Source organism: Salmo salar, chromosome 11 (assembly GCF_965601325.2).
Source record: "Salmo salar chromosome 11, fSalSal1, whole genome shotgun sequence".
In the NCBI taxonomy this organism is placed as follows: domain Eukaryota; kingdom Metazoa; phylum Chordata; class Actinopteri; order Salmoniformes; family Salmonidae; genus Salmo; species Salmo salar.
In genome coordinates, this window is record NC_138301.1 from 12,886,461 (window position 1) to 12,903,941 (window position 17,481).

The following is a 17,481-nucleotide window of genomic DNA, read 5'->3' on the forward strand; positions in this document are numbered from 1 at the left end:
TTGGCTGGCCTTCGCTTCATAATCGTCGCCAAACACATTGGCTCCAGGTCATCTACAAGACTCTGCTAGGTAAAGTCCCCCCTTATCTCCGCTCACTGGTCACCATAGCAGCACCCACCTGTAGCACGCGCTCCAGCAGGTATATCTCTCTGGTCACCCCTAAAGCCAACTCCTCCTTTGGTCGTCTCTCCTTCCAGTTCTCTGCTGCCAATGACTGGAACGAACTACAAAAATCTCTGAAACTGGAAACACTTATCTCCCTCACTAGCTTTAAGCACCAGCTGTCAGAGCAGCTCACGGATCACTGCACCTGTACATAGCCCATCTATAATTTAGCCCAAACTACTACCTCTTCCCCTACTGTATTTATTTATTTTATTTATTTTGCTCCTTTGCACCATATTATTTATATTTTATCTTTGAACTTTCTTCAAACTACAAATCTACCATTCCAGTGTTTTTCTTGCTATACTTTATTTACTTTGCCACCATGGCATTTTTTTGCCTTTACCTCCCTTATCTCACATCATTTGCTCACATTGTATATAGTCTTATTTTTTTATTCTACTGCATCATTGATTGTATGTTGTTTTACTCCATGTGTAACTCTGTGTTTTTGTATGTTGTCGAACTGCTTTGCTTTATCTTGGCCAGGTCGCAATTGTAAATGAGAACTTGTTCTCAACTTGCCTACCTGGTTAAATAAAGGTGAAATAAATAAAAACAGTGTGTTGATGTAGATGGAGTAGGAAAAAAGCTCTGACTGTCAGGCTCAAACACTTGAGACAGGCAAATAAAATGTGCTTTTACTGCAGCTAGCAAAAAATATACTCTGACTTTAATGCACAGTTAACTTTTATGGGTGTTCTTTAAGAGAAAACATTACACCTTTTACAGCGATGCGGAAGGGATGAGGCCTTACTCAGTAAATATGAAAGATTGTTCTGCTCTGCAGATTTGAATTGAACTGTGAATTGAGGAGTCCTGTCATAAAGGATCAGGTTAGTGTAACATATACAACTAGAATATTTTATTTTCCTACGACATGCTTTCGTCAATTTTTAAAGCATCAGACAGAGGTGTACAATAAATAACACTGTATCATATTAATAAATTGCTCTCCACAAATGCAATTGCTACTGTCATTTCATACACCAGCCTATGTACTCTGTTCTAACTAATAATAACTAAAGCATACATGTACTGTATGTATGATGAGCATACTTCTCATGGTTTGAATATCATCCATATTTATGAACTTCCTCGCTTCAGAAAACTCAACCATGACCTTTTTAAGCTTTTCTCGATCTACCAATCCCATTCTCCAGTCCAAGTGATGGAGCAGCTTTAGAACAGATTCTGAAGTAAATATAATGTACCGAGTCCTATGCAGAAATAATTCCTCTGCTTTTTTCAGTGTCTAACCCTCCTTTTTTATGTCAAATTGTGTTATTTTCCAGCTCCAGCAGTGAGATTGGTATGACTGCAGCTAAGCTAACATGAGTGGGAGTTACTAGTGGTGAGATTCAATACGCATACAGTACCACCAGGCACAAATAGACACGCATGAATAATCGTGACATTTCTGTTGCAACTGCAGCCAAAATAAAAATAAATGTTACGCCAGGTTGTGATTATGCCTATTACACATTTAGCTTATTTTCAATGATACAAGGCAAATTGTCTATAGTAAGGGTAATGCTTCGCAAAATTCAAACATGATGAACCTAAGCAAATAAATCAACAGAATGTCACAAGTTCCTGAAGTTTATTTTTTGAAACTAGTATTGAGCTTCCAAAATTCCCTTGATAGAGTGACGGAACACATCAGCCAACGTCACACACATTGAAAAAGTTCAATTCAGATTCACTAGACTGGATAGGCACACTCAAACCATGTGTAAACACATCAACATAAACAACTTAATATATCATTTTAATAGAGTGAAGGAACTCATGACCACATTCACAAAAATACAGCGATCGGGCTTTCAAAAAGACCTGGACATCCTAAGACTTAGACAAAAAAAAAGTGTGCACTGGGATGCAACTCTATTTTTACATACCATGCCGTTGATTAACTACAAAATCAACAATGTGGGCTGCCCCACAATGCTAATGCTATAGGTAAAATTCTACATGCAAGGATTTCAGGTGGGTAAGAGTTCAATGTTATTAACAGTAATAACGGTGTTGATCAGATCTGACACATCCTGTATAAATAGCTCGAAGCTAACAGAACAAGGAGGGTATTGCTGGTGGAACAACAGTCAGTGCTGCTGAGTAGAGTAGCAGTGGATTCCTCCACTCTGCTGAATGGGTTTTGTTTAGCTGACTGAGCAGGGGTCATCCTTGGAGGGCTTCACGTCTCCCTGAAGCAGCTGAATCATCACAGCCTTGGTCAGGTAACTGGAGGTGCCTCTCCTGCCCATCGGCGGTGTCTTATAGAACTCCTCCATGTCATCCTGTGGACAACAATGTTTTTTCATTGTGAACTAGCAGTACTGTTATATACAGTGCAAACTGTCAAAAGTTGTTTAACAAAGCACTGCTTTTCAGCAACGACATGCAGAGTGAACAATTATTCAGATTGGAAATATATGATATGCATTACAAGTAAACAAGTGACACAATTATTTCCATCCTTAACATTCAGTGTTAATTAAGTAGACTGACCAGAAGAAGTATCACCAAAGCACCCAAGGTATCCTCACCTCGAATATGAGGTCTGCTTCTACTTAGCGGAGATAACTTGTACTGTACATCATTGTGGAAGTACAACAGCTAAGCTCGCATGCAACATGAACTCCAAGGACCTTGTGTGACGGTGGTCTGACCCAACCTCAGATCCTGTGAGCCCAGTGGACAGTGTAGGGCAGAGCATAGCACCTACCTGTTTCTTTGTCCCCTCCAGACTCCTGTCCTTCTGGAAGTCATGGAAGGCCTCCTTCACCAGAACATCCAGGTCCACCTTCTCCGAGAACTCCAGCTCCGGGTTTCTCTCCAACACTATAGACACCACCATCAGCAGCTGCGACCATGGAGATTAGGACATGTAAGAAAATAGAGCCATGAGAAAATGTGTGTATAATTAGGATGTTTGTATTGTTAACCCAATGTGTAGCGGAAGTGTTGTTAGATGAAATGTGTGGATGAGATAGTCAATCAAGCATCCTGTTTGACCAATAGCAGTGTATGGAAAACATGCAGCTGTAAATTACAGTGAAATCTGATTGGCCCTTACCTCTACTACTATCTGCCTGTACTCAGGCAGCACAATGTCCTTCAGTGTGTCTTCCACCAGCAGAGAAAAGTTCATCTCATACATGGTCATGTCAGACAGAGTAGGTTGCTGCAATGGAAGGAAAGTGGGAGATATTTAACAGTAATGCTTTAGGCAAGAACACCCCAATTATCAATTACTACCAAAAATACTAACTCACATACTCAAATAAACAGACATTTATTTAATAGTGGTTATATGCAATGTAGATCTGTTGTACTCAAACCATCATTTTGAATCAACTGCTGTGAAATATGCAGTCTTTTTGGGCATTTCAACACTGTCAAGGGGCCTATAGTGTTGTCCTTCAGAGATGTGATTAAATGTGGAGTTTGAGGATGTAAACAAAGAAGGATTATTATGTCACTGTTGCAATTACCAACACTACCTGTGGGAGATGGATCCCTGCCACTACGATGCCATTACAAGTTCTCTCCAAAGTCTGCCACACTCGGTCGTAGAAGCCATGGGGAGTCCTGTTGAGGGAACCATCGATTTGACGCCTGTTGATCCAGGACCTGGTATGGGTAATGAATAGGTAAATTAATAAAATTGATAAAAAAATGTGTGTGTGTGTGTGTGTGTGCTTGTGAGTGTTTACCTGCCGTGCTGTTGTGGCTGAAGAACGTCCAGCAGCAGCTGTTTAACATCGCTGGGGGACATCTGGTAAATGTCCTGGGGTGGCATGTCTCCTGCTCGGATCTCCAACTCATGCTTCATGGCCTGGACGATCCACCTACATCAATACCAGCGGAATACGAAGCAAAAACAATGCATCTCATAACCACAGATGGCTATCCTCAAACAGACAGCTTGAGAGACAAACAGAATAACAACCACCCAGCTGTAGGATCAGAATGGCCATGGCTACAGCCTGCCTAGCTCTATTCCTCCCGGGCTCTTTTCGTACCCGACGCGGATCTTGAGCATGCCGCTGAACAGCTCGGGGGTGTTGGAGATGATCCAGCCGATGTGGATGACCAGCTCTTGCTGCAGCACGGCCTCCCTCTCCCCGTAGCACTTTCTGTAGAGGATGCCCTTGATGACCCCAGGTGAAAGGGGATTGGAGATCACCTCCTCCTCATGCCCAAACAGTCCCAGCGTTACCTGGCAACAGAGCACAGCCCAGCCAGCATCAGAGAAATGTCTGCAGTTCTGTTATTGTTTTGTGGGGATTCTTTTACTAAGAGGACAGAGTGATGAACCAGGAAGATAAAGGTGTTTACATCATAGATAACAAGGAGCAAATAGTCAAAAAGGTTCAAATAAAAACTTGGATTATATTTTATTTTCTATTATGGGTGACATCACTCTACCTATAAGCTTTTTGACTGACCAGATAAGGTGCAATATTATATAGAAATTCTGATGTCTCCGTGTCCCCTTCACTTAAACTATCTATCCATCTTGCCACTGTAAAACCCCCTACATAGTAGAACATGAAAGGGACAAAAGATAATAACCAAGAGTATCTTGTAATATTTCTTATTTTCAAAGCATAAAGGCCACAAGAAAATTACACCTGGGTAATCATTATTCTGCCCAAACAAGATATGCTTTAATATCCCTTTGAAAAATAGCACCTTAAAACTAATGCTTGCAGACTAATGTTCTCCAGTTAGATGGCAAAATCACAGTTTTTAAATCTGTACCTCACTTCTATTACTACTAAGTGTAATCTAAACATGTCCTACCTTACTTAACACATTCAAACAACAGTAGATATCCTCTAAACTCGAGTCCCCATATACAAAAATCAAGGAAGATTCTACGTAGATCATGTAAGCAGACACCTGACTCCATTTAAAAATCAGCCTTCTCATCTTGTCCAGAATAATTTCCCCTCTACGATGCAATCTATATGCAGATTCACACCTTGAGGTACTTCATAGCAATGAACCGCCCCAAAACTCTTGGGTGGGAAAATGAGGCCAGAAATGAGGACTGTTAGGAAGCAACTTATCTCTGTGTAATATTGAAGAGAAAAAAGTAGAATGATAAAACACTGGCCAAGGCAGCTCACTTCATATAAATCCAATGGAAAGGGGAGCTTACAGTATATTAGGTCATAGGTCAGGTTACAGCATACAAAGAGCCTGTTAAACCCAGGTTACTTTACGTAACACAATAGCAGCCTTGCTACGGGGCTAAAGCACAGTGAGGTAGCTGGGAAATACGAAGCGTGCAACTGCAATAACACTAAGCATTTCCTATAGGACAATAGCACACAGAGCTCACTGTCAACTGAATGTTCCTAATACTTTCAAAATGGACATAATCTCATCCAATTCATTGATAAATCAGTGAACATAAAGATTGTGTTCAAAATAGGCATCTGACTTGGAAAGAAAGAATGAAGAAAAAAAAAAACATGGTTCAACTGAACAATTGTCCCCCCATTTTCAAATGTCCACTTACCTGCTTCCCATGCACTAAAACACTAGTAATACTTGGGGCAATGCTGTCCACTAGCTTAGTTATCACACTGGCTGCGATTCGTACAACTCCCCTGGTGAACAAAACACAAGGAGATCCTTAATAGGGTCAACACTATATGTGTCAATACGTTAACTCTACAGTAGGAACAGTTCATAACGGCTGACTGCAATAACAACGTAGTCTGCTGTGTTCTCTACCATAAGAACCATACATACAGTATAACCATGACTTTAAGGCTGATGGGCTGTAACGTGAGTTGAGGCACATTACTGAAGGTGCGATTCATGTAATGAAGTTCTAAAACAAAGCTGTAAAATCATGTGTGTGGCATGTCCCCGCTCACGTTCACCAGTGAGCCTTGTTGCACTGCTGTTTTACAGGTCCATTTTTTTTATTATTATTGCTAAGCAAATGAAAAACAAATCTAAATCAACTCTGGATTTCATCTCCAGATTGTCAAATAAATGATCATCATTGCAATTCTGCACATGTAAAAAGACAAATCTACAAACTTCCTTTCCTGCAACAGAAGGACTTTTGTATAAATAACTAAATGGCGGACTGATCAAAACACAAGATGCTGTCCCCATAGAATGGAAAGCTATTAGCATGGCGGGTGATTACCACTGGGACATCTAGCCTAGCCTAGCAGAACAGGCAGTGGTACCAAAGGAAGATTCCACTGCATGAATTCAGCTCTGGCTCCTGCCATTGTTTCCCACCTATTCATTTTCACTATTAGATTAAAAAATATATTTTATTGGGGGGGGTGGGGGGGCAGACATATTTGAATGTTCACCAATTTACGATTGCATTAGAGTGACTGTGCAATGCGTCTCCTCCTGCTCGCTGTGTTCCTGTGAGGAAAAAGCAACAGGCATTAGCTGTAGTTATGGTACATACGCTCTCCTCCGTATTTATTTGGACAGTAAGCTAAAACTAAAATGTGTCTCTATACTCCAGCATTTTGGATATGAGATCAAATGTTTTATATGAGGCGACAGTACAGAATATCACCTTTTATTTGAGGGTATTTTCATAGAAATCAGTTTTTACCGTTTAGAAATGAAAGCACTTTATGTATCTAGTCCCCCCATTTGGACAAATTCACTTATGGTGTATTAAAGTAGTCAAAAGTGTAGTATTTGGCCGCTATTTTCCTAGCATGCAATGATTACATCAAGCTTGTGACTCTACAAAGTTGTTGGAAGCATTTGCAGTCCTTTGGGGTTGTGCCCAATGTAAATGAATGGTAAATAATGTATTGTGTCATTTTGGAGTCACTTTTATTTTAACTAAGAATATAATGTTTCTGAACACTTCTACATTAATATGGATGCTATCATGATTACGGATAATCCTGAATGAATCGTGAATAATGACGAGTGAGAAAGTTAGAGGTATGATATTTGTGCATCTGTAACGTTTTCACTTGCGTGCTAGGAATATGGGACCATATACTTAACTTCTGACTGCTTTAATACACTATAAGTGAATTTGTCCAAATACTTATGACACCTTCAAAATGGGGGGACTAGATACACTATATATATACACAAAAGTATGTGGACACCCCTTCAAATTAGTGGATTCGGCTATTTCAGCCACACACCATTGCTGACAGGTGTATAAAATGAAGCGCACAGCCATGCAATCTCCATAGACAAACCTTGGCAGTAGAATGGCCTTACTGAAGAGCTAAGTGACTTTCAACATGGCACCGTCATAGAATGCCACCTTTCCAACAAGTCAATTCGTCAAATTTCAGCCCTGCTAGAGCTGCCCTGGTCAACTGTGACTGCTGTTATTGTGAAGTGGAAACGTCTAGGAGCAACAACGGCTCAGCCGCGAAGTTGTAGGCCACACAAGCTCACAGAACGGGACTGCCGGGTGCTGAAGCGCATAAAAATCATCTGTCCTCAGTTGCAACACTCACCAGCGAGTCCCAAACTGCCTCTGAAAGCAACGTCAGCACAAGAACTGTTCGTCAGGAGCTTCATGAAATGGGTTTCCATGGCCGAGCAGCCGCACACAAGCCTAAGATCACCCTGTGCAATGCCAAGCGTCGGCTGGACTCTGGCGCAGAGGAATCGCGTTCTCTGGAGTGATGTATCACACACCACCATCTGGCAGTCCGGTGGATGAATCTGGGTTTGGCGGATGCCAGCAGAACGCCACTTGGCCCAATGCATAGTCTCAACTGTAAAGTTTGGTGGAGGAGGAATAATGGTCTGGGGCTGTTTTTCATGGTTCGGGCTAGGCCCCTTAGTTCCAGTGAAATGAAATCTTAACACTATAACATATAGACGATTCTGTAATTCTAACAGTTTGGGGAAGGCCCTTTCCTATTTCAGCATGACAATGCCCCCGTGCACAAAGTGAGGTCCATACAGAAATGGTTTGTTGAGATCGGTGTGGAAGAACTTAACTGACCTGCACAGAGCCCTGACCTCAACTCCATCGAACACCGTTGGGATAAATTGGAACACCGACTGCAAGCCAGGCCTAATCACCCAACATCAGTGCCCGACCTCACGAATGCTCTTGTGGCTGAATGGAAGCCCCCACAGCAATGTTCCAACATCTAGTGGAAAGCCTTCCCAGAAGAGTGGAGGCTGTTACAACAGCAAAGGAGGGACCAACTCCATATTAATGCCCATGATTTTGGAATGAGATGTTTGACAAGCAGGTGTCCATATACTTTTGGTCATGTAGTGTACATAGCGCTTTCATTTCTAAACTGTAACAGATACGTAAGAAAATACCCACAAATGAAAGGTGACATTCTGTACTGTCGCCTCATACGACACATATTGATCTCACATCCAAAATTCTGCAGTACAGAGACAAATGAAATGTTCTAGCCTCACTGTCCAAATAGATACGGAGGGGAGTGTACATGGCAGCATACGGGGTTGCTTAGCCATACACGTCAACTTTTAAAAAAACTGTCTCAATAGAAGTCAAAATAAAATGGAGAAAAGTGTTTTAAACTTCAGCTGGGTTGTAGGTTTTAGTAAAACCCAGATTTCCTAAAAAAAAAAGTGTACTTTCATCGTATCGACAACATTCACCTCCCATTTACCACATCCAGCCATCTATTATTTTACTTATTGTAAATTGTGCTCCCCTGACACAGCCAAACCATCACAACAACAACAACAACAACGGCAAGAACAAAAAGGCCGACGGAGCATGGGAACTTGAAATTGACAGTGCTGCAAAGGGAAGTAGTGCATGAGTGAAGCATAGCACTCACAGTTAAATGGTACACGCTGTGCACAGTGACTGACTGGCTAGCTGAGCTAATACAGTACACATGCTACACAGAGTCTAGACATCAACTCTACGCCATTACCTGCTTGCCATGGACCACCAGTGTGGTGATATGAGGGGCTATAGAACTGGCAAACTTCATGATAACGGCCGCAGCGTAACGCACCGCCAGCCTACACCCATAGAAATATGTATCATTGTTTACAACAGTTTGGAATTCAGTAGAGAACAAGAGAAAATGTTACTTCAATCTTGAAACGATAGTAAAATGATCTGAAAGGCAAAAAAGTTGAAGGCTCTTCATAGAGGTACTGTACAAAATGGATGGCTATTACCTGCCACATGAAATAAAATACAAACTATTCTTTCAGGTTAAATGAAAGGGAATGATATGCTAGGGAAAGAAGAAACTCTGACCAAAGCTTCCTGGTCCCAGCTCTTCTGTAGAGTCTCTCCATGTCTTCCATTAGGGTCTCTGGAAACAGTTAAAAGAACTCTAAGTGAACTGAGCAATGCAAATCATTGTATATATATTCTAGAACAATGTAAACTGTGGATGATTGGGTCTGAAAACGGTGTTTGCCAAGACACTGCTATTCATGACACTAGCTGCATAGGCTATGCCTTGGTTGAATTGACCCCATTTGTTCTTTTTATTATTTCTAACACAGAGGAGACACTGATCTAAACTAAATCAGTTAGTCATGGGGTGCTAAATGGATTAGGCTACGGACATTTCATTTACAGTGATGCACTGATTCCCACCCTGGGGCTAGTTGGCCTGGTAGTCTGGCTCTGATGAATAGTGTTAAAATATCTGTTCAATGTTAACAATTTTTTTAAATAAAATATTACCTCCAATAAATTACAACATGAATTAAATAGATGTCCTTCCAAAACATTATAATTAGGATGTTAAAAAGCAGATTTGCTCTGTGCCTCTGCTTGGCCTGTTAGGAAACAACAGAGTGATCTCAGTCACCAAATCTCAACCGAATTGAACACTTTTGGGAGATTCTGGAGCAGTGCCCGAGACAGCGTTTTCCACCACAATCAACAAAACATCAAATGGAAGAGTGGTGTTGCATCCCTTCAATAGAGTTCCAGACACTTGTAGAATCTATGTCAAGGTACATTGAAGCTTTTCTGGCTTGTGGTGGCCCAACACCCTATTAAGACGCTTTATGTTGGTGTTTCCTTTATTTTGGCAGTTACCTGTATATCAGTCAATGACACCTAACTGGGTTTCCTCTTCACATAAAACGTTTAGCTACAAACCGCAGGATTTAAAATAGAAGGGAATGGAGAGACGGTTGTTGTGTGGAGGATTTGCTTTGACTTGCTTTCTTGTTGGCTAGCCAGTTAGCCACGATAGCAAACCGTAGCACGTTAGTTAGATAACTGCTTCTAAACAGCCAGCAGGCCAACTCTTACAAACCACATAATTTGAAATAGAAGTGACTGGCGAGATAGTCGTTTAATAAAAGCAACTGTGGATTGTTGGCTTGCTAGCGTGCAGTGAGTGTGCACTCCTGAGCTGAGTCTCCCCTAGTCTTGAGAAGGATCCTTCTCCCCACCGGATTTTTTTTTTTTTTTTTTTTAAAGCTGCTGGACCAATCACATACGGGCCTGTCTCTGCCAAAGAGGATGATGTCATTATCCAATCAAATTTCAAGCGGTTTTTTTTTTACGGTTTGTTTCAAAACTAAGTTTGAGATTGGGTTTTACTGAGAGGTTTTTCTCTCATTTATGTTTTGGCTACAATGACAAGTAAAGGACGAGTCAACAACTTTATTTGGGTATGAGCAAACAGAATATTAGTAAGAAGAGATTTTCACTGGACTGTTACTTTAACAGAGTAACAGCATTTTGCATGTGCGTTTTTGTTTCTGTGCCTACCATCCTTGGCAAAGAAGTCAGGACCCTCTTTCTTCATGAGAATACTGGCAAGCTGTGCTTGACTGGCCAGGCAGTCACAGTCCTGAGTAAGACAAAAACACAGAAAGAGGTCAAAGGTCATGCCATGGCGGTATAAAGACAGTTTAGAGTCAGATCTAGAGCCCTGACATTAAAACACCCATCTCCTTTTGATTGTAGCTGTCCTAATATTGACACCGTACTCCTGGACTCACATAGAATTTCTGCATGATCTCGTTGGTGGATTTGTGTTTCCACTCCTCGATGTCGATCTCAGGCTGCTGCTCCAGGTTTGAGGCATTGGGCGTGCTCGTTTGCCTCTTCACCTTGGAGTGCTTGGGCATCTCCAGCTCCTGAAAGTTCTTAAACTCTGGGATTCTAGACCAGGGGAAGTTACAGGAGTATTTTCAGGTTTACAGGCAAGTTAAATCCTTTACACGCCGATTCCTCTATAAAAAAGTGTCAGAAAACACAAAGGCGGAAACAACAGGAACAAGCTCTTACTCTGCTTCGTTGACACGAAGGAAGTCCAACTGCTCCACAATAGCTCCTGATATCAGGGTCTGGAAGGACGATTTAATAGTGACATCAAGGAATCTCATTTACATGGGATATGGACAGTTCAGGTCATTTCAAACATTCCGACTGAAGTCACATCAATATGAGGACAGCCAGTTACATGTACAAAGGGGAATTATGTGCCCAGAAGAATGAGATGATAAAAGGGATTGACTATAAGGGATGGAGCCCTTTGTCTGCTCCTAGAGTTAGGTGTGAGGGGAATATTGAGTGTCCTTCATAAAAGACGTCACATCACAACATCTAAAGAACTCTCTAGAGACACTGAAAGTCATTTTAACAGTAGGAAATATAACTCGGCGAAGGCAATTCAAAAGGCTTTGGATTTGCAAACATACATATTCACTATTTCTAAATGCATTTCCAAAGGAAAGGAGAACTGCCAATAGTATTGTGAGGGTAGATATCACAATGCCTCAAAGAAGTTTGAGTGGACTGAAACAAGTAAAAGTGTTGAGAACCTGAAGCCTGTCCACGTGAACTTTGACCCCACCGACACTCCCCTTCTTGAACGACGCCAACATGTCCAGGACTGGGTTGAAACGGCTCCCCCTGAAGGATATTCTACTGTTATCATTTTCTCCATATTAACCTAATGAGTATTGAGCGTTTTTTTATGCTATTCCACAGACTCCAATAGAACAACCTCTACTGTGGGATGGTAAGCGATTTTATTGCATTTAAAAAGGTGCTCTTTGGATAAAGATCAACACAACACCCAAGCTAAAGTGATATAAATGACAATAACAAAACTCTTATTGGCAAATACAGGTACACCTCCTGTGCTGGATTCCAATACACTCTAAAGCAGCAACAATTACAGTACAGAAGGAAATACAAAAGTCGATCTTACTTGATGTTGTCCTCTCTGATGAGGACCAGGAAGAGTGGGCGACCTTTCATTTTCCAGCTATGCTTGATGAACTGCAGTGCATTCTACATACAAAGATATGTACCACATTAAACTTGCATTGACCAAACAGACATACAGTTAGGGACACAATGTGGGGAGTGTGCATTACCCAGAACAAGGATTAAACCAGACGAATGTCTAAACAGAAGTGTTTATGAGGTGAGTTCACCCTAGCTCACCTTGATGTCATCAATCAGCAGCATGACATCCTGGGATAAGTAGAAGTCACTGAGATCAAAGACGATTGGGTAGCACACCACAGTCTTCCCCAGGATCCGATAAATCTGTGGTGAGTGGAGCAGACACGTTGCATTACCTGATCCTGCAGGCCAAGATGGATGGCTCGGAGGTACCGACATATACATTACTCTGGACAGGACATAAAACAACCCATCGATCTCGAGGAAGGAATACACAGAAGCTAGAACGCATAGACGTTACAGTCCTGCGAGCACAGATACTTCCTAAAACTAACACACCACGTCTGCCTCTACAAACAAACAAACACAAAATATGCACAGGCACACTCGCTCTTCCTGTTCGTTTCTAAAACACAAGCACTACCACGCACACAAACAAAGAGATTATTATAATGTCCTGTGGCAGGACGCCCTATTCCATCAGAACACATAAATCTTCCATTAAAAAATTGTCTTAGTAATAGGTTTGGAACTGTGATTGATTCATTTGGCAATAAAAAATACTAAAATTGTATTCAGCTGTGGAAACTTATTTAGATGACCTTTACTGGGGACAACTAGAAGGAATACCAACAACAGTTTAATGACAGCAGCTCACAATATCAAAGTGGATTACGAAATTGAATGACACATATTTCCATCATGGATTGCGTGGCAGCAGTACTTTGTACAATGTTAAGAGTAAGGCAAAAATATGTATAATATCTATGTGCATTATATCTGTACATGTAAATTAATATTATTCCGTTTCTGAGCTGTGGTTGCACACTGAGAAGTGCTGGTTTATGTTCATCAGTGAGGAGGTGGTGGTATGCCCAGGACCTCGGAGTATGTGGTCGCATTGAGTGGTGCACACTCACCTTGCAAGTCCCCATGCAGCCCACTGGCCTTTCCGGACGCCCACTCAGCCCCAGCTTCTTATTGATGGCCAGGAAGCGGTACGCCTGGAGGAGAAAGAGAAATGCATACCTATTTCAGTTTCATTTTTCAAATTACACATCAAATCTTAGACCTATGGCCTATTGACCAATGCCATTTACATTACAACTGACTAACAGACCACAAAATAGATTTACCCTCCTTCTATTCCCTCAGGCAAGTCACAGATCCATAGAGAACTGCTATCATATCGCTAGCTACCTCCCTTTCCTCTCTTACACATATCTAGCCTTCAGATCTGACAACATACTCAGCCAGATATGAGAGATCATAATGGGAGTCATTTTAAAATGCCAGGCAGGGAAAGTTGTCTATTTTTATTGCACCTCTAAAAAGATCAATCCTCCCTCATATCCCCAATGATTTTTCTTTTGTTGCGATCCATAATCTAAAATGACCTCCCTCTGAAGTTATGAGACGTGCCAGTAGTTAACGGCCCCTGCAGAGCCTGCCTACGACGGCTCTGTTGTGGAGCCTAACAACCCTATGGTTCTGTTTAGTGCCATGGTGCAGGTGGGTTTCATGGAGAGTTGTCAGAAGGCAGCGGTAGAAAGGTCCCCTGCAGGTCCTTACTGTAAAGCAACACCAAGTAGCTCAGTTAGTAGGCTCCGTCAGTCAGGATCGGCTCTCACTGCTCCCCATTCTTTCACTTCTACCTGGTATGGTCTTGGTGTAATATTTCCTTGGCTAATGGTATTTTAAATATATTTGAATTCCATTTTCACTATGTACTGGTACAAGGTCACAGAGTGTCTATGCCCTGAAGACGCTGAAACGGAGAGAAAAGAGGTAACAACCTGTATGCCCGAGTGATGAGGAATATTGTTGTCCAGCCACAATGCGGATAAGGGGCATTGATTTTACAACACCTGATCCATGCATGTGAGGAGGCACACTGCAGTCCCTGTGACCTCTGTGTCATACTGTCCCCTTTACGAGATGATGGGATGAACTCAGCCCTTATCTTTCCACACCATGCATGGCAATTATTCCTCCTAATGAATCCAATCAGAGGCTCCTGGGCAATAACACTGACTGTATACTTCAGTGGCGCTGCAGGAAATGTAGCTAACAAGCTTCAATACAAAGCAATCACCAGTCTTACCAAAGAGCAATGTGTACATCCTACCACTAGATGGAGCTCTGCCACTCCTCCTGCTTTTCCCATCTTCAAATGAGTTGGAAACAATTTATACATGGGTGGAAAGTACGAAAGATAATAGGAGAATCAAGCAATTAACAGAATATTATGATAATATTTTTTTTTAAAAGCAGAGTTCAGAATTAAGTCGCATCACAAATTCCCAGCGCCCCTGGCCATGTGGCCTGTTTGAGGAGAGACGTTGTGGGAACCTTTGTCTGCACCCACGGCTCCCTGTCCCTGCCTGAAGAATACCAATGAACACAGCACACGGCTCACATCACAAAGTTCTCCCATTTAGACCACAATCAAAAGCAACCAAACTGCTAATGTGATTGCTGTTAATGCCATCAAGATGGCTACATTCTGAGCGTGTCATTAGGTTGGGTGATATGAGGCCTGTTGTAAGAGAATGACAGTTGTAACAGAAGGCTTTAGTGTCGCAGTGTCTCTGTTCATCAATCGAAAACCTGCTCTCCTCTCTCCTAGACATCTGGGTCGTTCCACGAAAAGGGGGGCCTTTTGCGTCCCTTTGCTATTTAAAAGTTGAAATTGCGCACCAATTTTGAATTTTAAAATCCTATTATATTAAATGAAGTACACTTTAATATAGACCACATGGAGAATTCTAATTGTATTTTGAATGGAATAAAGGCTCGCTAAAGTGCCAAAATTCAGCATATCGGCATGTCCCTCCATTCAATCCTGTCACCTCTAGGAACATTTTCCATCATCCATCAGTTTCACCATCATTAGAAAGCCCTAGTTATTTTGTTGCTTTGACAAAGTCATATCTCCCGAGTCGCGCAGTGGTCTAAGGCACTGCAAGAGGCGTCACTACAGTCCCAGGTTCGAATCCAGGCTGTATCACATCAGGCGGGGCACAATCGGCCCAGCGTCGTCCGGGTTTGACTGGGGTAGGCCGTCATTGTAAATAAGAATTTGTTCTTAACTGACTTGCCTAGTTAAATAAAAAATATGAAGATTATAATATATACTGCTCAAAAAAATAAAGGGAACACTTAAACAACACAATGTAACTCCAAGTCAATCACACTTCTGTGAAATCAAACTGTCCACTTAGGAAGCAACACTGATTGACAATACATTTCACATGCTGTTGTGCAAATGGAATAGACAACAGGTGGAAATTATAGGCAATTAGCAAGACACCCCCAATAAAGGAGTGGTTCTGCAGGTGGTAACCACAGACCACTTCTCAGTTCCTATGCTTCCTGGCTGATATTTTGGTCACTTTTGAATGCTGGCGGTGCTTTCACTCTAGTGGTAGCATGAGACGGAGTCTACAACCCACACAAGTGGCTCTGGTAGTGCAGCTCATCCAGGATTGCACATCAATGCGAGCTGTGGCAAGAAGGTTTGCTGTGTCTGTCAGCGTAGTGTCCAGAGCATGGAGGCGCTACCAGGAGACAGGCCAGTACATCAGGAGACGTGGAGGAGGCCGTAGGAGGGCAACAACCCAGCAGCAGGACCGCTACCTCCACCTTTGTGCAAGGAGGAGCAGGAGGAGCACTGCCAGAGCCCTGCAAAATGACCTCCAGCAGGCCACAAATGTGCATGTGTCTGCTCAAATGGTCAGAAACAGACTCCATGAGGGTAGTATGAGGGCTTGACGTCCACAGGTGGGGGTTGTGCTTACAGCCCAACACCGTGCAGGACGTTTGGCATTTGCCAGAGAACACCAAGATTGGCAAATTCGCCACTGGCGCCCTGTGCTCTTCACAGATGAAAGGAGGTTCACACTGAGCACATGTGACAGACGTGACAGAGTCTGGAGACGCCGTGGAGAATGTTCTGCTGCCTGCAACATCCTCCAGCATGACCGGTTTGGCGGTGGGTCAGTCATGGTGTGGGGTGGCATTTCTTTGGGGGGCCGCACAGCCCTCCATGTGCTCACCAGAGGTAGCCTGACTGCCATTAGGTACCGAGATGAGATCCTCAGACCCCTTGTGAGACCATATGCTGGTGCGGTTGGCCCTGGGTTCCTCCTAATGCAAGACAATGCTAGACCTCATGTGGCTGGAGTGTGTCAGCAGTTCCTGCAAGAGGAAGGCATTGATGCTATGGACTGGCCCGCCCGTTCCCCAGACCTGAATCCAATTGAGCACATCTGGGACATCATGTCTCACTCCATCCACCAATGCCACGTTGCACCACAGACTGTCCAGGAGTTGGCGGATGCTTTAGTGCAGGTCTGGGAGGAGATCCCTCAGGAGACCATCCGCCACCTCATCAGGAGCATGCCCAGGCGTTGTAGGGAGGTCATACAGGCACGTGGAGACCACACACACTACTGAGCCTCATTTTGACTTGTTTTAAGGGCATTACATCAAAGTTGGATCAGCCTGTAGTGTGGTTTTCCACTTTCATTTTAAGTGTGACTCCAAATCCAGACCTCCATGGGTTGATAAATTGGATTTCCATTGATTATTTTTGTGTGATTTTGTTGTCAGCACATTCAACTATGTAAAGAAAAAAGTATTTAATAAGATTATTTCATTCATTCAAATCTAGGATGTGTTATTTTAGTGTTCCCTTTATTTTTTTGAGCAGTGTATTTCATGTGATTAGGTATTAATTTACGTCTGTCCCTCATTTTAAGGTTTAAGAAGATATCGTCAACCCTGTTTATTTGGCACCTAATAGGCACTTACTACAGTACTTTTTCATTTAACCTCATGAGATAGGAAAATGTGTTTTGTTTTATGACAATGTTAAAATCTAAAGTTTTTTTGGACCAAGTTACACTTGGCACCAACAACTGGTGGAACGA

General features: G+C 42.3%; 1 protein-coding gene across 3 annotated transcripts in view; it reads right to left on the reverse strand.

Moving 5' to 3' along the window:
• Positions 1-1,751: 1,751 nt before the first annotated feature.
• The window catches only part of LOC106561993 (phosphorylase kinase, beta), a 58,441-nt gene continuing 42,711 nt past the window's right edge, over positions 1,752-17,481 (reverse strand). For 2 of the 3 annotated variants that reach the window (XM_014126504.3, XM_014126506.3), the window contains 15 exons: positions 13,468-13,551; positions 12,587-12,691; positions 12,348-12,430; positions 11,956-12,046; positions 11,420-11,478; positions 11,131-11,293; positions 10,898-10,979; positions 9,416-9,473; positions 9,081-9,171; positions 4,194-4,390; positions 3,885-4,019; positions 3,672-3,801; positions 3,245-3,352; positions 2,894-3,031; positions 1,752-2,465 (listed from right to left, as the gene is read on the reverse strand). In XM_014126504.3, coding sequence (XP_013981979.3) covers positions 2,328-2,465; positions 2,894-3,031; positions 3,245-3,352; positions 3,672-3,801; positions 3,885-4,019; positions 4,194-4,390; positions 9,081-9,171; positions 9,416-9,473; positions 10,898-10,979; positions 11,131-11,293; positions 11,420-11,478; positions 11,956-12,046; positions 12,348-12,430; positions 12,587-12,691; positions 13,468-13,551 — 1,662 coding nt within the window. In that variant the 3' untranslated portion in view covers positions 1,752-2,327. Of the gene's footprint in view, positions 2,466-2,893; positions 3,032-3,244; positions 3,353-3,671; positions 3,802-3,884; positions 4,020-4,193; positions 4,391-5,701; positions 5,793-9,080; positions 9,172-9,415; positions 9,474-10,897; positions 10,980-11,130; positions 11,294-11,419; positions 11,479-11,955; positions 12,047-12,347; positions 12,431-12,586; positions 12,692-13,467; positions 13,552-17,481 lie in introns of all 3 variants that reach the window. The other variant, XM_014126505.3, reaches the window with a different exon arrangement.